At 42.9% G+C, this 18,726-nt stretch overlaps 1 protein-coding gene across 2 annotated transcripts in view; it reads left to right on the top strand.

The window, feature by feature from the left end:
- Spock1 (SPARC (osteonectin), cwcv and kazal like domains proteoglycan 1) overlaps positions 1 to 18,726 on the top strand; it is a 493,476-nt gene that overhangs the window by 328,574 nt on the left and 146,176 nt on the right. For both annotated transcript variants that reach the window (XM_010614107.2, XM_010614106.2), the window contains one exon: positions 4,857 to 4,971. In XM_010614107.2, the coding sequence (XP_010612409.1) occupies positions 4,857 to 4,971 (115 nt within the window). The remainder of the gene's footprint in view (positions 1 to 4,856; positions 4,972 to 18,726) is intronic.

Genomic DNA, 18,726 nt, shown 5'->3' with positions numbered 1-18,726 from the left:
AGAGAGAGAGAGAGAGAGAGAGAGAGAGAGAGGAAGGAGAGTCAGATGTCCCCAGAGACTAAGAGGCCTTTCAGGTCAACCCACCAAATGGAATCTTCCTCTCACCCCAGCATCTCTCCAGTAGCATCAAGCTATGCTGTTCCAGATGTCAAGACCCTTTGCCAATTAGACCTTTGGATTTGCCCAAGGACAATGAAAGGGCTTGATTCTGGATTTTAAGATCAATTGTAGCTAATTAAAAATAACTCATTGCACTATGAAACAAGTTCAGAAACAATTAAGATAATTAAAATATCAGCACTTTAAATGAGACCAAGCTGTGAGCTTAAAAAATAAAAATTAATTAAAAAATAAACTTAGATGGAGCTGGTAATTAACTGGCTTTTTTAAAAAATAAAATTCGCTTCTCTTTTGTTTTTGGTACCAGGGATCGAACTTGGGACCTTGCACTTGTTAGACAAGCAGCAGATCCACTGAGCTAAATCCCTGGCTAACTGGCTTTTAAATTCATTGCTTTGCAGCTCAGCAAAACTCTCCTTAAATTAATTCATTTATGGCCTTTTCTTTCTTTGAGAAATTTTGGTAAAAATTATTTTGAGAAAATACTTAGGGATGTGTGTCCTGTGCTGGTTGATACCTGCTGGTTTCTCCGTGAAGTTGGGCAGGGGAGATAAAATTAACCTTTGGGGTACCTCCTTAGGCACACAGTCCTCTTTAGGTCCACACGAGTTCTCTGGGTATGGTGAAACAAAACTTAAAATCTCTTCTGGAGATTGCTTCATCCTGTCACCAGCCATGTAGAGAGGGAGATTAAAACTTGGAGCACATTGTCCATGAAAGCCCTGGCACCGTGACAGAGAGGCTGCAGCTTAGGGCTGTCACTGACACTCATCTCTTGCTCCTATCTTCTCACCTGAGCAGTTTTCCCTACCTTATTAAAAGGTTTCTTAAATGCTACTTTTTATTTAATGGGATCTCTTATCATTCCCTGTAGAAAGTGGAGCTGCACAGTCCTGTGCAGTACTAGTACTGAGAACCTTTCGTGTGAACCCAGTGGCTGCTAGGAAAAGCATGTATGGGAGGCCTGAGTTTAAAAGGAAATGACTCACTCCTCAATCCCAGTATTGCTGTTTTGTAAAAATAAAATAATCTTGGTAATTAAACAAATCTTGGCACCTTGATTTGTTACATTTTTTTCTGTGACATTCATTTATTCTAAATAACTTGCATCCATATTTGAAGTATTCAGACCCTAGTAATTAGTTTTAGCAGACTTGATTTCTGTATGGAAATTGTTAAGTATGTATACGCAGTTAAATAACTGACAGTTCCTATTAATATTTGTGGTTGTACATTTATATAGTTTGTGTGATAAAAAATGTTAGCATAGCAAGTGTGAAGGCCTGTAATGCCTGCATTCTGAGAGGCTGAGGAAGGAGGATCATAAGTTCAAGGCCATCCTGAACAACTTAGCAAGACACTGTCTCAAAAAAAAAAAAAAAAAAAAAAAAGAGCCAGGGAATTAACTCAGTGGTTCTACCACCTGCCTCACAAGTGCAAAGACCCGAGTTTGATCCCCAGTACCAAACAAAACAAAACAAAACAAAAACAAATGAATCACGTACAAAAATAAAAAAGAGCTGGAGAATGTAGCTCGGTGAAAAAGCCTTGGTTTAATCCTTATCTCTTTAAAAGTGTTATCCTTGAGGGAGCCAAATGTACTGGTGCACACCTGTAGTCCTAGCACTCAGAAGAGTCATCTGTAGAAGTCTGCCCACTACTGGGATGAAGGATAATAAGACCGCAGAAACAGAAATGACCAAGTTACGAGTTGATTGACACAGTGCGGACTTGCTGCATCCAGAAGGAGTGCACAGGAGGTGCAGTTGTCCAGGACTGGGCTCTCCACCCTCTAGGGGCAGGGCTGGGGCTGGAGATGCAGCCCTGGGGTGCACTGGCAGAGCATGCTGTCACAGCCTCAGTAGCGGCACCAAGAGCCCTGGAAGCTCCCCTTTGGTTTTTCCCATGACATTTCATTTTGCTCTGAAGACATCTTGAGAACAGAGTGACATCCGAGCTCTATATCTGGAATGAAGCGACACCCCACAGCCTACTTTCAAGATCAGCAGACATTCAAGATGATCCCAGTGCTGGTGGCATACACTGAGGAGTTTGTGTACACAAAACAGGTTTCCAGGACCCTCTGCACCTGTCATCAGCAACTTCTCTTTAAGACTTGTTTGCAAAATGGACACTTTAGCAGCAGCCATCTTGGATCTTGTGAGGATTAAGTGTGGTAATCCAATTAGAGGGCTTAGTTCACTGCCTGCATGTCAGAGGCACTCGGCGTGAACAATTGTTCTTGTGATTATGATGGCTTATTATCCACTCTGGGAACAAAATGCAAACCTGAAAAACCTAACAAATATATCCAAGGTACTTAACACGTACCAAGTCTGTTGTAAGCACTTTACGTTATTAATTGATGTAATGCTCCTGACAGCCAACTAGCAATGACAGGCATTATTGTTACTCCTATTTTATAGAAGAAGGAACTAAAGCAGGGGCAGGACTCAGTCCTAGGAGTCCCAGGCCCTGAAGTCTGTGTTCTTTCCTCCTCTATGTGCTGAGCTCATCGCTTCCCTTGACATTGCTCTTCTCATTCAGGGCAACTGCCTGGCTCTGTGAACACGGCACGTTTGTGAAGTTGGCCGCAGAAGCAAAGGGTTCAAGCTCTGCCCTAAAACTTGCTGGGTAGCACTGCAGATTTTGTCATTCATCATGCTAGGCCACCCTACTATTCTCCATCTCTGAGACTCACTCAAATTGAAATCTCAGAGTCATTGGGGCACATGGCACCTATTGGGAAAAGTGCCTCAGTTGGTAACTTTAGCAAGGCTATCTGCTCCCAAGTTTCCTGAAATCCGTGAGTGGTGGGTGAAACTTTGGGAAGGGTACAAAGGACAGCCATAGTTGTCCTTAGTGGTCAGCTGGTAATCCTTCTTAAGTATTGATTCAGTTTTGGAGGAATCTTGGGAAGTAAGTCAAAGCTGGCTGGGCTGTAGCCCCAGGCAGGGGTTAGGCGTGGTAGTGGTGGTGTCAAAGAAGAAGGCAACAGGCAGACTGCACCAGCCTCCTGGCCTCTCATGCCTAGTTTGACATCCCCAGGGACTAAGAGAGTTCCACACGGGACCAGATGGCTCTTGCTACATGTTCCTGGGATGCCCAGCTTAGAGGACTGGAGGACAGACACAGGCCTCTGTGCCACTGTGTTCCAGAGGATGATCTCCACTTAAGAGCTAGGAGTGAGCATCCTGCCCTGGGGCTGAAAGCAGCCTCTCACTTATCGAAGCCTGTTTCTTTCTGCTAAGATTCGGGCATGAGGTCATATCCCTTGGGCAATCAGCTCTGCAAGATTTACTCCCTTGGGACTAGGGCCATGGTGTTGTCCTTGTCCTGACTGACCTGAGAACGTGCCTTGGACTTGGTCCTGTTTACAGCTGCCACAGCTCCTGCAGAGAAGGAGCTGCTCTGAGCCATTCAGGCAGCAGAAACACCTTTGAATGTTATGTACAGAACCTTTGAGATATTCTCGGCAGCCATGTGAAGAAAATGGTGTTCAGAGATTTGGGGCCTAGGTGGGAAATGAAGAATTGTGATTTATGCTGTGTGACAGCTGAAAGCCCAGTGGTGGAGTAGACAATGGCATTTCTTATAGCAGTTTTGCTGCCCCTGCTTGGAACGCCAATTTGTTAAACCAAATGTTTGTATGGGAATGATGTGGGGGGAACCTCACCTGGCTATGGAGAGCAGCTATGAAACCTAACAGGGTTTAGGGCTTGGAGCAGAGAGATGGAACAATTGCTTTTGCTTTGCAGAGAATTCTCTGGGGCCTCTTCTGTGCCAATGATAAGCATGTGCCCCTCAGCGCTCAGAGTGCTGATTAGCCGGGGGCTGGGTGCTCAGCTTACTCTAGAAAACATCCCAGTGTATGAACTTCTGTCTCTGGGGACCTGTGCTGGAGTTCCTTGTTTGAGTTAACTCACCTCCTCTCCTTATTCCCACCCACAAACCATGCTTAATTGATTGAATTTCTCACGATTGCCCAAACATGCCTCCCTGCGTTGGCTTGGGCTGGTCTCCTTGCCTGGCTTGCCTTTTCTTTGCTTTTTCAAAATCCTATCCATCCCCTGTGATCCAACTCACATATTAATGCCTCACTAATCCTTGCCCTAGAAATTGATCTCTATTTTTCTTTCAAGCTGTTATCATTTTATATGCTCGTCATGGCTCTTATCTAATTCTGCCTTGCACAATAAATATTTATGTGCAAGCTTTTTTCTTCTCCCTATTACGTTGTAACTCTGTGTGGCACAAAACTGTCTTGCACATCCTGAAGTTCTCTAAAAACTTAAATAGGTTATTTATGCATATCGATGGTGTGTATTGAACCAAAGCAAAAACTACTGTCCTTAAGGACTTTCATGTGATAGAAATAAGTAAAATTAAACAGGGATAAAATAATAAAAAGCAGCATCAGGTAAATAACTGAAGAAGTTATTTGGATCCAGTAAGTCTAAAGAATTTTTAAAAGCAATTACTGCCTGAAATGAAAATGCTGAAACTCTCAAAGCGCAAGGGAATCACTGTTCTGATGCTGAAGACGTCTGTGTGACAGACGCAGAAATCCCCTGGGTTGGATTTTCATTCCAGTCACCACCACCATTCACAGAAAACAGCACAAAATGCAAACATACAGTTGATTTGTTTCTCATTTGTTTATTGGAATAGCAACAGAAATTAAATTTTCCTGGAGGTCTTAACTCTTTTTTTTTTTTTCTTTCCTGTTGCCTCAGCCCTGGATCCATCCAAGGACCCCTGCCTGAAGGTGAAGTGCAGCCCTCACAAAGTATGTGTGACCCAGGACTACCAGACAGCCCTCTGTGTCAGCCGCAAGCACCTGATGCCCAGGTAAGTCAGGAAACATTGTCGCTGCAACCTGGGACGTCGGCTGATCTGAGGGTACCCAGTCTCTGACTTGGTGATGCTGAGCGTGGGAGAGCATAAGGCTTACACTGCCATTTTATATAGTGTTTGGTGCCTGTATTCTTGCTACGGCATGAATCTCACTTTTCAAATGTTGTCTTGACTAATACAGTGTCACTTTTAATTGCCTTTGAATCTGCCACACCTTGACTATGAGCCCTCATCTGAGCAGATGAATAGAAAATCCCTTCTTGGTCATTATTGGGAGCCTTCCTCCTCCCTTAGTGACTCCAGGATCCAGGAAACTTATAGCCAGGAAAGCAGAGGCTGGACACTTAGCTCCTGGTTGTATCTGATAACCTGACTGTGATAATCCTTCAAGACCCCGAGGCCCAAAGGCTCTCTGCTTCCATGCTCCTAATGTCTCGTAATCCATATTACCGTGCCTTTTAGGAGCATATATTGCTATTTTCTCAGGCGCATCATCTGACACCCTCTCTCATTCCCCCTGCTGCATGTGATTTCTGCCTTTTCTGATGGAGGGAAATGTGACCACTTTTGTTGCAAACACCCTACACACTTGGGAATAGTACTTTAGGTTATTCAGTGATCTGGGCTAGTGTGTGTGCACTCGTGCATGTATGTGTGTACCATAGAAAGTTTATTGCATGTGTCCTCCTAGAAATCAGAATAAAGGCTTTCCTAGAAATGTCAGCCAAGAGATTTTTAGTTTTAATTTTAGTCTGTGAGGCAAGGACTTCATTGATGTTTAGATACATCCAGATTTATATGGTGTTTACCTTGGAACATCATGTTTCTGATATCACTTTTTTTGCTTACATGGAAAACAAAATCCTCCTCTCTCATATCTCCTGGTGAGCACAAAATTTAGAGTGGCTCAGACTGTAGATTTGGTAGTGAGAACCATGTAGGATCAATGCCCATGTTTGGCCACTTCCTGGGTATGTGGCCCTAGCAAGGTGCTTTGTAATTATGAATTTGTGCTTCATCATCTGTTAAATGGGTTTATTTACTGCACTTCAGGGGAGATTTTGTATATGTGTTTGTGTGAAAGTTCAATAAGGTGATGGTGTGTAATGTAATGTAAGTGTTATGTCAAATAACAGCTATTTCTGTTACAGTTACTAAACAGTTATGATGATAATTAGTAACATCAGATTCATTCGGGGGAGTTCAGCTAGAAGTCCACAAAGTTGTGTGTTCCTCGCAAAAAAAAAGTTAACACTCTACAGATTCTGTGTCCCCTCCTTAGTCTAATTGTGCTGCCTTTGTGGTTCTTGTGAGAATAAGTCTTTGAGGTTTAGTGTGCCGATTACAGCTTCGTTTCTGCGGCCCCTTCTGTGATGCACAGCAGGTAAGGACTAAGAAGATTGCTGTATTTCTGATAATGGGACCTGTTCATTGATTGGAAAAATAGCCCAAAGAGCAGCTTCAGCTGAGGTGGCTTCTCATGGTTTGGGAGGTGAGGGCCCAAGGAAGCCTGGCTGTAGCATTTGCTGTGGCTGTGGGCCCAAGCCTTCTCTTCTCTCTCAAGGGTGAATCATTCAGGCAACTGCATATCTCTTCTAAGGGTCTTAGACATTTTCCCTGATGAGACATCTGTCCTGTGTTATACTTCAGGGGTCCCTCTTCAGGGGAGACCGTGTTGGCGACTTGATTTATGCATTAGTCAGGGAAGTAATCTTTCTGTAAAACATCTGTAGGCCAAACTGGCCTCTTTGCAAGTGAGTGGAGAAGCCACTGGGTGTGCACAGCTGTAACTGCAGCATTTTGGAGCTGACAAATCAATTTTGAAAAGGGAAGAAAGAACGGCAGCAGAGCATCCAGGCTTCTCTGCTGGAATTCTTCTTCATTGGGTGGTATTTGTATTTGTTTTCATCAGAGGCTTCAGCTGAACTCATTCTTTTTGGAGAAGTTTTCTGGAAATTTTTTGTTTTACTTCTTTCTGTTGTTAAGCAGTACTGAGTGAAGTTGGGAGGAGGTGGACATGTGTTAGTATGTTCATCCTTCCTGTTCTCCAAAGAGGCCATTTGAGCAACAGGAAGCAGTGTGAAGACAGCCTGGAATCAATCAAGAATGTTCTTCTTGAGGGACTTTTAAAAAGTATTCTACCTCCCTTTTACAGGCAGTACTGTGAATTGAACTCTACTACTAAGCCATATCCCCAGCCCTTTATAGCTTGGTATTTTGAAATAAGGTCTTGTCAAGTCTCACAGGCTGGTTTTAAACTTGTGATCCTCCTGCCTCACCTTCCTGAGCAGTCAGTTAGGACTAGCGGCTTGTACCACCATATCTGGTGCCAGTCTATTTTGCTATAATGATAGTTGATACTTATAAAAAAATTATGGCAGAATAGCAAAAAGAAAGAGGAAATAAGTAGTGGTAATATTATCTAAAAACAGTAATTAAAATATTGGTATATATTTGTTTATTATTTTGGTCACATTTTTGATCATTTGGTTAACAAGCAATAACTATACTGTATATAAAATTTATATTGAGTGCTTTTCAATTAATATTTATTATTAGTAGTCTATGATATCATACCATACACTTAACATATATGTAAATGTTGATAATTTAACATATTATAAAAATTAACTTTAGATGAACTATAAACCTAAATATAAGAGGAAAAACTATAAAACTTGTAGAAGAAAACAAAATGATGAACATAAAATGAGGTTGAGAGATTTCTGAAGTAGAACACAAAAATCATGAATAATTGACTCAAAAAAGAATCAACAAATCAGATTCTGTTAAAGTTTAAAAAGACACTTTTATAAAAATAAAAAGAATGCCAGGTGGGGTGGCACATGCCTGTAATCCCAGCACTCAGGAGGTTGAAGCAGGAGGATACCTGTGAGTTTGAGGCCAGTATGGGCTGCATGGTGAATTTAAGGCCAGCCGAACACATAAATGAGACTCTATATCAAAACAAACAAACAATATTAAAAAATAAATAAAAAGGGAAATCACAGAGGGAAAAGTATTTGTAAAACACATTCAAAGAAGATTTGATTCCACAATATACAATAAATGAAAGCATTTGTACACATAAAGATGGACTAGTGAATATTTGTACCAGCTTTATTTGCAACAGAAAAAATGTAGGAAATAATCCAAATGTGCTTCAGCAGATGAATGGATAAACAGTACAGTGTACCCATTACAATGGATTACTATTCAACATTAAGAAATAGGTTTTTGATACATCTAATAACATGGATGAATCTAATATTTAAGTGGAAAAAAAATAGTCCCCCCCAAAAAAGTATATACCGTATGATTGATTACCATTGACATGAAAGTTTAGAGAACACAAGCTCATCTGTGGTGACAGAAGGCAGATCACTAGTTTCCTGGGACAAAGACGATGACACTGGCCATTGGGCTGGGTAATAAAGAGGACCCTTTGGGGAATGGTGAAGTCAAGCTTTGATGTTACATGCAGAGATCCCACTGGTAAATGGGTTTGTTTGCAGAAGAAGAATTCTTGTTACAGAACTGTGTGATTCTTCCTGACTTAGTGTGTAAGTTAGCTTTTTCCAATTGCTGGATAAAATACCTAACACTCACGACTTAAAGGAGGAGAGGTTCATTTTGGCCCATGGTTTTTGGAGGATTCAGTCCATGGTTAGTTGGCTCCAAGGCAGAATGGCACAATGGAAAAGCATGGCAGAGGAAAGCTGATCACCTCATGGCTGTAAGGAAGTGGAGAGAGGAGGAAGGAGCTGGGACAGGTCTACCCGCTTCTGGGTCACAACCCAATGGCCCCATCTCCTAACAGCAAGTCAGCTGCAAACTCTTCATTGTTCCTTGATGAGTACAGCTCTCCATGATCCAGTCACCCTCCAAACACGTGAGGCTTTTAGGGGACATTAGAGATGTAAAACAGAACAGAAGTTTAAAATATTTTCTGAGCCCTGCTTAAGAAAAACATCGGTTAGGCAAACAGTGATGGCAAACCTTTTTGAATTTTCACTGATAATACCCTCTGCCTTTCGTGTGCCATAGGTTCACCACCACTGTCTTAGGGTACAGGGCAGTACATAATCCTGAAACCTGCAGAGGGCTCTGCTCTCAGGGATTCTCTGCTAGTCAGGATGGCTGGTTCTGATTTTATTGTTCTAGGTGAGTGGCAGATGGGGATAGGGGTGGGAGCGCCACTACAGACTGGTGAACATTGATTTTACCTCTCTGCTGCCATTGATTTTCATTTGGAGAATGGAAAATTGAAGCATCTGCTTTGTTTTAAGCCTTCCAGACAAGGCACATTCTGCGGTTCTGCAAGAATATTGTGAATGGGAGGAAAGGGTGTCAGGACAGAACCTACAATACCTAAGTGTACCCTTCAGAGCCTTGGGGAACAGTGGGAACCCATCTGTTTTTAAATAAGGAGCGAGATGGCCCAACTTCCCAGAGGGCTGGGCCTCTCTAATGTAATGGCCTTCATCTCCGCTTCCTGACTATCTGGAATAACAACTAATTCTCTGCACTAACAAAGAATTCAGATCCAGTTGAGGCTTTCGGTACAGTAGACCAATCTGAGAGCTTTTTCTCTTTTATGTGAACTTGAAAAAAAGAATCAAAGTGTTTGAGGTCAGAGAGAAGTACATCACAGAATGTGCCTCAAATACTGAACTCTCAGAGGATATTTGAAAGGATAACAGTTATTTCATCTCAGTTTTGTTTTACAACAAAGCACTGCCTCTTGCTACAGGGGACTTTGAACTGGTTGATTATACATAAACATATCTGTCCAGGTTTGGAAGACACATGGCCACGCAGAAGGTGGTTGATTCCTGGGTACACGGTGTTTCACATCTCAAAATATTGCCAGTTACCTGTGTCTGATTGTGCCCACATCAGTTACTGTGATTTTACAGTGATGTCACTCAGAACCTTTCTTCAGGGAGTCCATGTAAGGCCTTATGTTCTCAGAGGATCTTCACTGACCATGTTCTAAGTTTAGGTGTGGTGGTAATGAGAGCTTGGTGCTGTGCCTAGGCTGACTGTAGAATTAATGCAACTGAGATTGTGGTTTGTCCTCCTTGGAGTTACCTTTTAAACAGAAAAATTTTCCTTGTTATTGATTGATTGATTGATTGATTACAAATACATGCCTTAGGTACATTTCAAACCAAACATGCCAAATGCATACTGCTTAGAGGAAGAGAGGGAAGGACACACTTCCTGACCACTTACTGTGTACTAGGCCCACTGTGCAGGGATCTTGCTGATTTCTCAGATGAATCTGCCAGGTCTGTGTTATAATCTTCATTTTCTAGATGGAAATGATTGCCGCCTCTGATTGCCCAGATGGCACAGTCCCAGTTCAGGGCAGACTGGGTACCACACTGTCAGTCTCTTTCCCTCCAGACTCCGTGACCTTCCTTATGTCACACACCCACCTCTGTGGGGGGTTTGGGGAGAGCTCTGGGAGGGCCGGTGTGCTTTCCACACTGCCAGAGCCACCAGCCAATGTGCTCCTGGTGCTGGAGGTGCCTCGGTTTCCAAACCTGGGGCTCTTTGGTCCTAGTCTCTGTTCCTTGTTAAGCAAGTGATCTGGGCCCAGGCATTGAACTATTTCCTCCCCAGGCACTATTTCTCAATTTGTTAATTCCCTTTGTGGTTTTTGAAACCACGTGTCACTTTAATTGTTTTAAATCCAACATAAGACTTTTTTTAATCAACAGAAATATCAGATGGGCCTTCCCAGAGCTTGATTTTATAACTCATGCAAGCAATCTACCTTCTCTGTTTCTTTGTTTTCCTCTCTGAAATAGAAGTTATTGATTGGATGATCTTGATGACAAGAGCAGCAGAGAATATGAGGCAATTCATGATGGAGATGTGAATAATTGCTTGGAATTTTTAGTTTCTTGGAGGAGACAGAAGGAAAAGCAGATATTTCATTGTACAGAAAATCCAGTGGGCTAGGTTTATAGAGAGAGAGGGAGGGAGGGAGAGAGACAGGTGTAAATGCAATACTTCTGTCAAATATGCTATATGTTTATCTTGCCTACCTTGTTTTCCTTTTTTATTTTATAAATCACACTTTAAATACCATCTAAACTGGAGATAGGTGGGACCGGCTTACCTGAACAGGGCTTCCAGTCAGTCTCCTGGCCTCCTGACTGGTGAGGTAGTGTCTGGGTATGGTCCTCAAGGGCCACAGCCTTTGCCCCTAAAGCTTGCCATCTTTTCTCCTAGGTTCCCAGGTCCCACTGCCTTCCAGAGGGAGCAGTTCGTCTTTCCCATTAACTCCAAAGCACAGAATCATTATCTTCATTTTTTTAAAGATGTTTTCTATATGTAAGAGATGAATAATGTTTTATGGTCTAATCCCTAGCATATGTCTGTGCCCAGATACTAATAAGCCCTGCCTCTGTGGAGCTGGGAATGGCTAGTTACAGGGCCAGATGCTGGTTAATGACATCCTCTCATTTCCTACATCCATTTCTAGTGCAAAGCACTCACTGTACTACCTAGAATGGTGCGGCTGCAGGTGTTATGTTTCTGGATATGCTTCCATGTTTAGGAATGCAGCAAAGACTGATATCTTTCCTGTGTCAGATTTAAGTGTATTGGAAAGAGGAAGGTGAAGGGTAGTGTGCCTGGGCTGAACAGATAGCCACTATGTGTGATTCCATCTGGGATTGGGTCTGGTACCACAGAGGTGTAAATCCTATTAGCACACCTGTCCCTACACTTTGAGAAATAAGCAAACCTGCACCCCTCTGTAGTTCACTGAAGATGTTAAAATCTTTAAACCATGGAGGCTGAAATCCCCTGAGGACACTGTAGCCTCCAGGTAGATCAAGGCCTGTGTGGTACTCAAGAGGCATGTCGTCTTCTTGAACAAAAGTTATTGGGTTGGATTTTCTGAATGTTACTTAGGCTGGTTTTAATTTTCTCACACCTCTTTCATTCTTTGTTATTAATAAATCTGCAGCAGCCTTCTTGCTGTTCTGTGAAACTTATCAGGATCCCAACTCTCACGTTTTCAGATTAGACATTTTATTGCAGATTAATTGAGCCAATGAACCATGAAAAATATTCTTTAGTGATATCATCCACCATAGTAGGGCCCATCTGGAAGAGCATTGATTGTTTGGATTCTGGTACCAGAAAATGGGCAAAGGTTGATTTAGATGGACATCTAAGGTGATCTTTAGAAAGACTTGAGTTTTAAATTGAATGGCCTCAAGCTAATGTTCTGTTTTTAGTGTTGCTCATGGAATAGGTGGGCAGAGGGCAGGCCTTGCATGCATGAGACAGAAGAGATGAAAGTTAATTAGCTGGGGAAACTTTCCAAGGCTTGCTCTTAAATAATTTTTTATAGATACTCATGGAACTCAATGCCGCTGTGTTGCTGAGTAATGACAGGCCCTCCCACAGCCTGGCCTGTGAGTCTCCCACAGCTGGAGGTGCTAATGTGTCAGGTTTCCCACTGACCTGCATCCTTCTGGCGATGTGGACCCGTTAGGAAGGACGAGGCCCTGACTTGCACATCCTATAGCCGTGAGATACCCCCCAAATGGAGAGCATGGTGGTGAGATTCCTCCACCTGGCGTGGAACTGCATCCCTTCTTTTGGCATATACCAAGGGATTCTTTGGAGAATGTGGTGATGGTGATGAAAGATTTGGAAGAACTTTGGTAGGACCACCTCAGAAATCTGCTCTCATGCACTAGTGATGGTGAGTTAAAAGTCATTAATTTAGATTCCACTATGTTGGGGTTTATAGAATTCTTTTATTCAACAAGTATTTATGGAAACCTTCCATTTGCTGGACACCATGCTATGCATTTGGAATTTGGTACTGAGAAGATGTAGTCTACCCCACAGATATTGAAATCTTTTGGAAAAGACGGATGAAGTGAAGTATCTCACCACTTGTGATGAGCATTAAGTAGCATCAGAGCAGGGTGCCATAAGAGTTACTTCAGGCTGGTAGTACAAGGAGGCCTCTTGGGGAGGGGAAGAGTGCTAAGTGCCAATAGGCAAAGATAGAGGAATGTGTTCTCTATGGATAGAAAAGCCGCAGTGGAAGGTCTGAGTTGGGGGAAAAGGGAAAGGGCCTGCTATTTTAAAGGAAGTGAGAAGAGGGAGGGGAACCAGTGACCCGAGGCTAACAGGTTGGAGGGGAAAGCAAGGCTAGGTCCTGCAGAGCCTTGAAGGCCATAGAAAGTAGGTTTGGGTCTCAGACCAGATATAACTGGACATCTATGATAGTGTAGGAGGGAAAGTGGTAGAATCCTGCAGCTTAGAGTAGACAGTTTCCTTGAATTCTTGCTATTTGGCCAGATTTGGTGCATTTTGAGAAAAACTGGAAGGCTGAGTGGGCGGGTGGAATATGTTTGCATGTTTGTATGAAAATCCTAAAAATTTCATTAAGTTGTGTCCTAGTAGAGGAGACTAGGTATAAAAATATGTATGATCTACAAAGTGAAAAATCCCATGAAAGGGAAAGTCCCCACTTTTAATTACAGTCACATTTATAATTAGGTTCCATAAAATGGAAGAAGGGAAGACCAAAAGAAGCCGTTCTATAGTATTCTGCTCCAGCACCCCGGAAATATGTCTTCCTTCTTACACATGCAATTCATTCATTTTATCCCAGTAACTGTGAAATGTTAAACTCATTTTAGTTCCATCTTTAAAGTCTTAAGTCTAAAGTCTCATCTAAATGTCTAAGTGTCATGGAAATGAGATGTGGGTGAAACTCAAGGTACAGTTCATCCTCAGGCAAATTGCTCAGCAGCTGCGAAGCTGTGAAACCAACATTATGTTCTTCCAAAATATAGTGGTGGGACAGGCACAAGAAAAGCAGTAAGCATTCTTATTCCAAAAGGTTGAAATAAAAGGATAACACACCCCAAAAGGGCAAACAATATTAAATCTTTAGGCTCAATGGTAATCTTCTTTGATTGATGGTTTTTCTCTCAGGCCCATTTGGGTGGAGCTCCTGCCCTCCGGTCCCACTGCGCAGGCTTCTGAACCCACTCAGGTGGTGTTAACCCCCTCCCCCAGCTTTGCTGGGAAAAGGGCAGGAACTCAAGGCACCAAGCAATATTACCTCTAGTGGCTCTGCACCTGAGTCCTATATCCATGGCTCCCCTGGTCTGGAATTGTGCTGTGGTGGCTCCACCCACTGGGTCTCTGGATAATACCCTACTGGGAGTTCTCCATGGTAACACAGAGAGTGGTGGGCTTGCACCTTGCCTGGGGGTGTGGGAACCCTCAGGATTCCCTAGAGGTTATTCTTCCATTGTTTTGGACCTTAGCTCCTAGCTTCTGTTTAGATGAATGACCAATCTCCCCTTGTTCAGAAATAGTGCCTGGCCTCTGTTAAGATGGCTGGTCCTTACAAGTGTCCTTAACAAGGGAGTAGTTGGTCACAACTACAGCTTTTTCTCCAGAACATACTGTCTCATTTTTTAAGATATGGATAGGCTGAGAATTTTCCATTTCTTTAAATTTTGCTACCCTTTTGATTAATGATTTCATCTGTAAATCAAGTTACTATAAGCAGTTAAGAGGAACCAGACCTCTCCCTCAACACTTTTTTCACAGGTATTTCCCCAGCCAAATATCCCATTTCATTGTTTGCAAGTTCTCCCTTCCACAAAACATGAAGACAGAAACACAGCTTAGCCAGGTTCTTTGTCACTTTCTAAGGAATGTGGCCTTTAAAAGCCTCTGGTCTCCAATAGCATGGAAACCATCTATACCCTCATCAGAAAAGACATCACTAATTCCTACTGAAATTCTGTTGAGGATAACATAGATTTTTCTAAGGAGATTTAGGCTTTCTGTACTGCCCTCTTTTCTTTCTGGCCCCTTATCAGGATTGCCTTTAAAATTCCATTCATAGCAGTATAGGCTGTTTCTAGCAGGCACTTCAAATCTCTCCCAGTCCTGCCTACTCCCCAGTCCCAAAAGTGCCTCTACATTTGTACATATTGTTACAGTATTGGCCCACTTCTTGGTACTAGACTTCTGTATCTATTTGGACAGTTCTAACAAATATACTTGGTGGCTTATAAACAAGAGAAATTGATCCGCAGAGTTCTGGAAGCTACTAAGTCCAAAGTCAAGGTGTGAGGGTAAGATCTGTGAGGTACTATTTCTCACAGCAGGCAACTTCTCCACATTTTTAGGTGACATGAAGGACTAGCCAGCTCACAAGGGCTCTGACCTCCAGACCTAATCACTTCTCAAATGTGCCACTTCCTTGGGATTTAGGACTTCACCGTGTGCATTTTGATCCCGCACATGCTCAGTCTGTGGTCCTTGCCATGCTACTCCTCTTGTCACCCACAGGCCACATACAGTGCCCAGATCCCCGCTGAGGGTCCACACCACGAGGATACCACCTGCTCCCTTGTGTATCTCTTGTGCCTAGCTTGGGTTTTGTTACACTGTAGATACTCATGGCCTGTTTAATGGATGAGTGAATCAATTAAGAGAAAAGCGGAGGATGCAGGGCCAGGATGATGTGCTTAATTAGGAGACCAGCGAACTTGCAAAGTGATGTTTAGAGTAAGCGTGAGGTCAGTTGACATCATGAGGGCATGGAGTGTATCCGTTTCCTTTTGTTTTCTGACTCGTCCCTACCTCATTCCTGGGCAAACAGAAAATGCCTGTGAACCTCCCCTGGTCTATCTAAAGGGAGCACCACAATCAAGTGTGGAAATGCCTCTGTTCTGTTTGAGGAAAAGCAGTATACCCAGTTATTGTGCCATGGCCAAGCAGGAAGGCTTTTCTTCGGCCTTCTTTATATCTTTGCCCCCCACCTTCCCTGGGCTAAGTGGCATCTTCTGAAGGTCAGCTCTCTTCTGGGATGGTGGATAAAATGTTATTCATGCTACTGACCTCAGGAATCTCAGAGTTTTAGGCTTCCAAGTGCCTCAGAATGGCCTTTGGATCTGCCTTAAGGAAAAAACAAAGAAAGGAAAGGGACACATTGACACCTACTCTGCTGACCATTCCCATCTGGCCCTGCATGGCTTTCTATACATTCTGAGTCTTCAAGCACTTTCATGAGTGGCCTAAAGAAGTCCTTTAAGGACTTCTTGGGCCAAGAAACATGTAGGTTCTCAAATCTCTTCTCATTCTGACTTCTCTCCCTTTGGGCCATGGATTCACCATTCCAGCCCTTCAAAAATGGAGTGAACAGTGTTGTCTAAAGTCCATGTTACTCTCTCGGCCAGCAAGAAGCTTGACGAGGTACCAGGCAGTATTTTTCTCATCTTCTTTGTCCTGAGGAGAAGCCAGTAGCAGAGACTGGGTGGTAAATGTCCAAACCTGAGAAGGGGCTCAGGTTCTTAGCTGTTGCTCTCCATCATATTAAGTCCAGGCAGGATACACCTGCAAACAAGTTGGTACACGCTGGGCTGACATGGGTTTCCTACAAATCTAGCTCTTTCCCTACTTAAGCACTTTCTCCAAGTGCCATTGTCTCCCCTTGTGTTGTGAGAGGCAGTGGGCTCATTCCTCCCCATGCTGTGTTGGTTTCCTGTGGTCTTTGGGCTGCCTGTGAACAGTACTCAGGGTGATACCTGGTAGAAAAGTTGAGCAGAAGATGAGGCAAAGGCTTGGTGCTTCTTCAGATTGCTGGCATGGGGAATGTAGATACAATGTTTTCGTGGGCATTTTGGCTTTACTGATTGACCTTTTGATTCAGTTTTGGAGAATCCCTGTCATGGAAACAAATGGAAATATACATAAAGATTTCTGTGTAAATAAGGATGTTCAGTTTGTTTCATTACAATATTAGAGAACCACAAACATTTTCTTATAGATGATCTCTGCTCCCTATCTAAGTATTGGAAGCCTCCCTACCCAGCCTGTTGAGATAGTGCCTCTTTGGACAGGTTGAACTAGAAGTACTTTTTCTTTTGGAAACTTCTATACATTAGGTTATACATTAGGTAATACCCTGATGTATAATATTGTGACATATGGGCTTACTACTTCCTGTGCCAATGCTTTCTTGTGCACTTTTTCTCCCTGCGGGAGGCAGCTGAGTATCCCACCGAGAATAACTTGGAATGGCCAGTAATAAAGAGAAGCAGAGTCCTGTACACGCAGCCTCCAACACAGGACAAACATTCAAACAGATGGGGCTTGAGCTTTGTAAAGGGTGAGAGGGTCCTGCAAGAAGATAACTACAGCAAGACCAAGGGCTAGGCTTAGTTCATGGCCATTTGTCCAGAAAAGTCCTTGCCAGGGAAGACGCTAGGGTGAAAAGGAGCTTCTTGAAGGCTCTGTCTTCTCTTCTCCCTCAGGAACTGTAAAGAGAGCTTTCAGAGCAGTGGGTAGGCTGCAGCTGAAATTGCCTCCTGCTGTGCTGTTGGTGAATGATGGTTTGTAGAGAATGAAGGTCTACCTGCATTCCTCAGTGCCATATCTGTCAGCATCCAGTCTGTCTCTAACCCTGACCCTGCAAGCTGTCATATCCCTGATGCCATTTCTGCTCTATTTTGCTGACTTGTTTCTTCTTAAATCAAGTCACACACAGTGCCTCTAGACCAGGATACTTTGCTCCTGGTGACTAGAAAACAAATATTGATGTTATATTTTTTTTCACAAACAGTCATCCCATGATAATTAATTGCCTTCATGAAATGCAAGCAAATGTTTTCTAAGATTATAGCATCAAAACCCATGGTACAATTTCAGGCACCACCCTCTCTGTATACCTGACCTTGCAAACACTTAGCTGGAAGCTGTATTAGCAAAATCCCTAGATGCTGTGACCCCACCTGTGAAGAGGCATGATTACAAATGTTTAAATTTGTAAATGAAATTCCCAGCCCTGGGCTTGCTTATTATTTGCTTTTCTCCAATTAGTGTGACCAGTGCTAAAGATTTCCTCTAAGGTCTCAGGGATAGAGATAGGCCTTCTTTTATTGGGCCAGTGAGCAAAGAAGAGCAAGACAATAAGAAAGCAAACCATACTGCCAAAGGTCAATGGGTAAAAGTAGCAATTTCTTTTCTGCACCCTATTGGGAAGAAAGGGATTTTTTAAAAACCAAGTATATCACTAATCACTATCCTAAGGGAATAAGGAAAGCTCAAATGTTTGTTTACATTTCCCTAATGTGTGCCATTACATTGCTTACTTGGTGATTTTCCTTAACAGAGCAGAATTTTCAGTGAGGCCTATGAATGCCTGTGTGTGTGTGTGTGTGTGTGTGTCTATGCACCTGTGCATCTGTGCATGTGCACATGGACTGATGTGAACAGTGTTTACATACAGCCCTCACTAGCTAGGCTTGTCTGCAAGCTGACCTTTTTTTTTTTAGTTTTTTGAGATAGGGTCTCACTATGTAGTTGAGACTGACCCAGAACTCACTATGTAGCCCAGGCTGGTCTCCAACTCACAGCAGTCCTCCTGCCTCAGCCTTCCAAGTGCTGGGATTACAGGTGTGCTCCACCACGCCCGGCCGCAAGCTGAACTTTATGTTAAAATCCCACCAATCTCTGCCTCATAGAACCGTAGAGCCTGTTTTGCTATTGGCTGTGGTTTGTCACTCCCTTAATAGAATATGAGTGCACATGCAATCTCCAGTCAGTTAGTGGCATTTTTATAATCACCTCAGCCTGCTATTTTCATTATTGAATGCAGAACACTGAGGGCATCTGTTAGTTTAAGACCAGAGGCAAGACTGACCAGGATTCCTGGATATATATATATATATATAT

Source organism: Fukomys damarensis, unplaced genomic scaffold (assembly GCF_012274545.1).
Source record: "Fukomys damarensis isolate Sample0158 unplaced genomic scaffold, DMR_v1.0_HiC HiC_scaffold_9, whole genome shotgun sequence".
NCBI classification, from domain to species: Eukaryota; Metazoa; Chordata; class Mammalia; order Rodentia; family Bathyergidae; genus Fukomys; species Fukomys damarensis.
This window is presented reverse-complemented; position numbering and strand designations above follow the sequence as displayed.